Source organism: Sinocyclocheilus rhinocerous, unplaced genomic scaffold, assembly GCF_001515625.1.
Source record: "Sinocyclocheilus rhinocerous isolate Xijiao unplaced genomic scaffold, SAMN03320098_v1.1 scaffold5048, whole genome shotgun sequence".
In the NCBI taxonomy this organism is placed as follows: Eukaryota; Metazoa; Chordata; class Actinopteri; order Cypriniformes; family Cyprinidae; genus Sinocyclocheilus; species Sinocyclocheilus rhinocerous.
The window spans coordinates 91730-98847 of NW_015657993.1; the positions used below are offsets into that span (position 1 = coordinate 91730).

At 35.9% G+C, this 7118-nt stretch overlaps 1 protein-coding gene across 1 annotated transcript in view; it reads left to right on the forward strand.

Annotated features, from left to right (window-relative positions):
* Nucleotides 1-5414: 5414 nt before the first annotated feature.
* The window catches only part of pdrg1 (p53 and DNA-damage regulated 1), a 9458-nt gene continuing 7754 nt past the window's right edge, over nucleotides 5415-7118 (forward strand). The window contains exons 1-2 of the mRNA XM_016530241.1: nucleotides 5415-5852; nucleotides 5966-6038. Of these exons, the coding sequence (XP_016385727.1) occupies nucleotides 5769-5852; nucleotides 5966-6038 (157 nt within the window). The 5' untranslated portion in view covers nucleotides 5415-5768. The remainder of the gene's footprint in view (nucleotides 5853-5965; nucleotides 6039-7118) is intronic.

Consider the following 7118-nt stretch of genomic DNA (forward strand, 5'->3'; position numbering starts at 1 on the left):
AAGTCACTCAGATATCTTCTTGTAAATGAAAAAGTAATGTGTTACTTTAATAGTTACTTGAAAAAATGAATCTGAGTATGTCGCTCATGTTACTTATAACTTCTCCCCAACACTGGTCAGTTCATTACAGTAACGTGATGTTACACTAACTTTCAACAAACGGGAAGTTTCACAATACTTATCTTCATTATCAACACATGTTGACATTTTCAACACAATTGATTATTTAAAACCTAACAAACTATTATAAGATGTACAGTGGGTACGGAAAGTATTCAGACCCCCTTAAATTTTTCACTCTTTGTTATATTGCAGCCATTTGCTAAAATCATTTAAGTTAATTTTTTTTCCTCATTAATGTACACACAGCACCCCATATTGACAGAAAAACACAGAATTGTTGACATTTTTGCAAATTTATTAAAAAAGAAAAACTGAAAAATGCTCAGTATTTAGTAGAAGCACCCTTTTGATCTAATACAGCCATGACCCTTTTGGGAAAGATGCAACAAGTTTTTCACACATGGATTTGGGGATCCTCTGCCATTCCCTCTTGCAGATCCACTCCAGTTCTGTCAGGTTGGATGGTAAACGTTGGTGGACAGCCATTTTTAGGTCTCTCCAGAGATGCTCAATTGAGTTTAAGTCAGGGCTCTGGCTGGGCCATTCAAGAACAGTCACAGAGTTGTTGTGAAGCCACTCCTTCGTTATTTTAGCTGTGTGCTTAGGGTCATTGTCTTGTTGGAAGGTAAACCTTAGTTCCAGTCTGAGGTCCTGAGCACTCTGGAGAAGGTTTTCGTCCAGGATATCCCTGTACTTGGCCGCATTCATCTTTCCCTCGATTGCAACCAGTCGTCCTGTCCCTGCAGCTGAAAAACACCCCCACAGCATGATGCTGCCACCACCATGCTTCACTGTTGGGACTGTATTGGACAGGTGATGAGCTGTGTGTACGTTAATGAGGAAAAAAAATTAACTTAAATGATTTTAGCAAATGGCTGCAATATAACAAAGAGTGAAAAATTTAAGGGGGTCTGAATACTTTCCGTACCCACTGTAAATGCCACTTGGCAGGGCTCTAGACTCATTTTTTATCACTGGTCGCACTGGTGCAACTTTCTCAAATGGTTGCACCAGCGCATGATTTGGTTGCACTTTTTTTATCTATCTATCTATCTATCTATCTATCTATCTGCGTGCGAAAAATCTACGCAATGCGCAAACAACGTGTAAACAACATGTAATCTACAATGCACAAGCGACGCATATTTGAAGTGTTGTTTACATGTTAAAAGTCGCACATTTTTTATCTTCCTTGCTTTCCATATTAGTGCGCGCGGTTCAGGTGCACATGAGCGTACGGTGCGCGCGGCAAAAATGACGAGGAAATGATAAGGCACAGCATGTGGTGTATGCTTTATGTTTTTGGTAATAAATGTTATACATGCTAGTTGTTGTGCTTTTCATTAAAACTTATAATGAATCCATCTTTCAAGCATTCGTTTTAGTCTAAGAGAGTGAAAGGTGTATAGATGTAAACACAACAGGCCATTATCTTTTCTTGTAAAACATGACTCCAACATCGCAAAAGCGTCCAAGTAGTGCCTTTTCCCAGATAGCACACATAGGTCTGCAAGTTGTCTGCTAAAGATTGCTTCGTCTGGAAAGCGTCTGCTGTGTTCAAACATCTGACAGACGTCTGTAAGATGTCAGTTTTACATACATTCTAAATCATAAACATCTTAAAGACATTTTCTTTACATCTATTTGACAACTGATAGGAAATGTCCTATAGACGTATTGGATATGAGCAAACACTCTAAAAATAATGCAGACGTCAAATAGACATCTCCGTGATGAATATGTGCTATCAGGGATCTTTTGTTTTCCTCACTCGGTTCCTCCCTGTGCTCTCGTCATCAGTTGTGTCTGAGTCTGTATGCTGGCTCGTTGGCTCATTCTTTCCACCATCATCCTTGCCCTCCACACTTTGTATTTTAAAGTAATCCCCTATCGACCTTTACATTTTTAGATGGCTTAAAGAGTTAGTTCACCCAAAAATGAAAATTAGCCGACAAATTACTCACCCTCAAGGCATCCTAGGTGTATATGACTTTCTTCTTTCAGACGAATCCAGTTGGAGTTATATTAAAAATGGTCTTTGATCTCTCAAGCTGTTTAATGGCACTCAGCGGGTGTTGCATGCATCAGTACAAAAGAAGTTAAATAAAAAGCGCCCATCCATAAAGAAAAAAAGTGTCTCACACGGCTCCGGGGGGTGAACAAAGGCCTTCTGGAGCGAATCGATGCGTCCTAAACTTCCTGAATTCCAAATTTGCACATCATCATCCGTGTGCCATGCGTGTGTACGTGACTGATAATTCATGTGCAGATAGGCAGACACCGATTGAGTGGGTGACCAAAGCCACTGGAAGGCAAGCCTGCAACCTTTAGCCAAAAAAGTGTAACAGCTAATGCTATCGCTTCCGCTTTGTCGGTATGCAGGGAAGGAGACCAGGGGCCGTTTTGTTTGAATGGATGTCAATGGAGGAGAGGCTTCACTACGCTGAATAAACAGATTTTGTGAGGAAACAGCTTATAATTTAATGAATCGACAGCCTATCAGCTAATCTCCAACATGTTTTACACCAATAATTTTTAGCGCTTACACCGAAAAAAAAAAAAAGTGCCGTTTTATGAGAGGTCACTGACTTTCATTGATTCTCATTGCTTCCTATGGTATCCGTAAACGGCGATTGAGTGTCGCACATCTCTTGACTGAAGTTGAATGATGTAATGTGTAATGTGATTGGTTATCAAGGCACATGTGATCCAAGTTGACCGTTACGCTTTCTCCAATAGTAAGTAATGCAGACCCTGGTATCTCCCAATAATAAGACCGTCTCTGGCGTGACGATGCACTCGCACAAATGTGATCATGTCAAATTTTAACTTGCACATTCTCAAAAATGGATTTGGTCGCAGTCTAGAGCCCTGCTTGGTGTAATTGTTTATATATATATATATATTTGTTTTTTTTTTGTTTTTTTTGTTTTTTTTCTAGGGTAACCCTAATCTAATGCAGTGACATTCGTTTCAGTGTGGTTTAAGAGTCCAAATATTCTTTGGATCATTGTATGTACATATTCTTCTTCAGTTCAGCACTTCTAACCATACAAAATCGTTTTTGTTATGCCTGCATTATTTTAAGACTTAAGTTTAAGTTGTCTTCTAGTAAGACTTTATGCATGCTATACTCTATTTAAATTCTTATTTTAGTAATTGTTTTAAACAATTTGCTCTTTTATTACTCCATTGAATTAAATAGCAATATATACATTAATTTCTTAAAAGCAACAGGTTGGTGACTGCACTTTTATCAATTAAGTCCCTTTTAATAGGGACTTCTAATGTTTAGTTTAAAACAGGCAGTTGTTATTTCTGCAATACTTGTTAATTTATATGTAAGCAGTTCTTGCATAGATGTTTCAGGTACAGAAATGTATTTAATAATAAACTGATGTTTCACTGTTATCATTGGTTAATCACTCACACTAGAGCAAATCACTGGAGTTTACAGTTACAAATGATATGCTCAAGATGAAACTCCATATGTCTGCACACCATTACCCTTAACCTGACTGTCCCAATGAGCACAAGAAATCATCTTACATTGTATAACTTATTATTTTTCTCATTCTGTGCCTGATTCATAAGGTGAATGTGATGACCATAAATAAAATATGTTTTTAAAGCTCTTTACAATCCTCTTGACAAAGGAAGAGTTACTAGGACATGTTTATAATAGCATATCCAAAATAATTCCAGATGTTTGAAGGACAGATTCATTTCTTACGAACACTAGCTGCTGTCAGAGTGTTGAAAAAAAAATACATGCCTGTAAGTAATTTTTTTTATGAATCAAGAAATCACATTCAGACAAGAGTCAAATTATTCCCTTTCTGTTTCAATTCAGAAATATTCATAATTGTTTTACTGGTTAAATTTTAAAGACATAAACAGCGTACTTCTCAAACAATTGCTGTGACAGCATGCCCCGCTATAGTTATAATACTAAATGTTTGATTTTAGAGTAATTAGGCTATCAAAATATGCTGACAAGATGTGCCTTCGAGTCCCAAACTTTTCAGTCATATGGAAAATATATCAAGTAGACAAAAAGACATTTTATTTGTCAGTTTATAAAAAAATATAAACTAATATATCTATAAAAAATGAAGCTGGGTGCCAATTCGTATCTGTCAGCCTGTAAATAATTGTATCTGAACGTATTTTCTGCTCTGCGGCTCAGACACTGAGATTTTATCCACAATAAAATCTCAGTTTATGAATCTTCACTCGAGCACGGAGGGAACACCCTGTGATTATCGTTAGGGACCCGCAGCTGCAATCGTTGTACTGTTAGTACGTGCGAACATTACGTTTTACATTTATAAAAGACAAGTAGAAAATTTCATTTGATCATTTATGAATAATGTCAGTATTTATGAATTAGGACTAGGAGTATATGACTATGAAAACATACGACATCACTGTCATATATTAATTAATTCATTGGTATAGCTTAATTTTAAGCTTAAAATTAATGATTCAATGTTAAAAAAAAAAATTATTTATTAAGATTAACCAAGATCAATCCCAATATTATTTATGTTCTGCAGATAAATAAATTAATACAGATTTGTAATAGCATGAGAATAAATGATGACACTATTTGTTTATTTATTTATAAACAGTGAATAAATAGTTATAAATAATAAATAAATAGTTAGCAACCGCCCAATCACCTATGCCATCGATACAGTCAATTGTGCAATTAAAATTAACCCATACTTTTGATAATTTAATATCTGTAACTTTAATACTTGTAAGTGTTTTTCTAATGAGCCATTCTCAGTTTTTTATAAAGGTATCTTTAAATATAACGACGGGATACTTTAGGTCGTGTAACTCTCATGTAAGGTGGGAACTGAAATGGCAGCAGCAGTGGCATAAAGAAACAAAGCTGAGGCATTTATATTCTATACAAAACAGAGTGGGTGCATCAAGAAATAATGGTATGAGTAGGAAAGAACAAGTCATTTAAAGCAGAATGGGGCATAGCAACCTTAAAGGGGTCATATGATGCGATTTCAATTTTTCCTTTCTAACCGCATACGCACTGCAGACGGAGTATGTGTGAAACAGGCGTAAATCAGTATAATCCATAATTATGTCCCCACTGGATGCAACGAATGTCTCATTTCATCACACCAAATACACCAAATACTGCTCTTTTTAGCAGCATCATATGACCCCTTTAATGGCACTCTTCATATTATGGGAAAGCACGCAACAGGAATGTGCACCCAGTGTCAGGAGTATGAGACGGTTGAGCATGTTCTAATATCTTGTGGGAAGTTTAATCAAGAAAGACGAGAAACGATGACCCAGTTACAGAGATTGGGACGAGTAGAGGGAAATGTTAAATGTAGCCTATTTTAGAATGTGCAGAGAAACAAAAAGGCAGGAAATATTTATTAGGTTTTTTAAAAGAAACTGGACTGGACAAGAGAATGTAGTGTAAAGGGAATTTAGTACAGTAGGTGGCAGTAATGCAACTAATCGGATGCCAGCTGCCGTAAAACCTCAAAGGAGAAGGTGGGAACTGTTATGTGGCCGCTGGCAGGCGGAACTGAACTAGAACAGAACTTGTTCCCCTGATCAGTCGGGCATGTTTTTCCAGCGCACAGTAAACAGACTCCAGCATGGACGAGGGAGCGCAGCGAATACTGGAGCATTTGACGGAGGTAGAAGTGGCTGCAGAAGACGTTCTTAGTGACAAACAGCAGGTGAATGATAAAATGATAAAGCAGGTGTGAATGATAAAAGTTGTAAATTGTAGTCAAACGTACAATGAGACATTTCGCTTAAATAGTGTTTATATTCGTTTAAATATCGTCAGATCGTGGATCTGGATTTGCGGAGAAACAGAAACCGAGAAGCACTCAGCGCTTTACGAAACAATTCCCCGAACGGCAAGTACAAACACTGTGTTTCAGTTATTTTAATATGTGCAGTGTCAGAGACCTCATGATTAATGTGCGATTTCTTTTATGTTGTGCTTCATTGTTGTCATTCCTGCCATTTCGCACGCTTTTCAGTTCTCGGATGCACTGCACCTTCTCGATTTTTATTGTGCTTTGTTTTATTAGTGGCATTTGGTTCTGTGGTGCGTTAAAGCTGGTTTTATGTTGGACATTTGATATTTTCTACAGCATTAATTTATATGTAATCGCATAATAGTCATGGATCATGCTGAAAATAAATTGTATTAAGAACTGTATTAATAAACCCTCATCTATAAGGAATCTGATCCCTAATGTTATTTTTTTCCAAACTAGGAGGTTTAAGTTTCTTATGAATGTGTAATTATATCCCTATCAAATGATCCCTTTTTCATAGGCAAATGTTATTAGCTTGGTCCCTCATTTTTAAACACAATTTTACATCTTAATCTCATATAATCTGGAATAATAAGAATCGACTGTATACTGTAAACGCATCTCTTTTCGTTGATAATTGGTTTAAAAATTGTATTATTGTTTAAAAGCGTAATAATAACAAAATGAATAAAAATATTATTCGATGGTGTAATTGTTTTAAGCATCTGAACTGAAGAGTACCCACAACGATCCCCACTTGGGCAAAAGCCACAATAAACGGTTAAATATGTGCATTAAAAACACTAAAACCGTGATCCTTTTACATGTGTAGTTTTTGTTAGCAAATAGATTAAGTATAGATTTAGACAATTTTTAACTTCTGTATGATTAATATATCTGTTATAAAAAATTTAAGAAAGCTGAATGTCCTGATGAAATAAATCTATTTAAATTTGATTTGATTTGAGCTCTTTCGATAAAACAACCACAATGTATTTATACATACATGCAGCATATAATACACAACTTAGATAAAAAAAAAAAACACATATATATATATATATATAAATATATATATAGTATACAGGTGCATCTCAATAAATTAGAATGTCGCGGAAAAGTTCATTTATTTCAGTAATTCAACTCAAATTGTGAAACTCGTGTATTAAATAA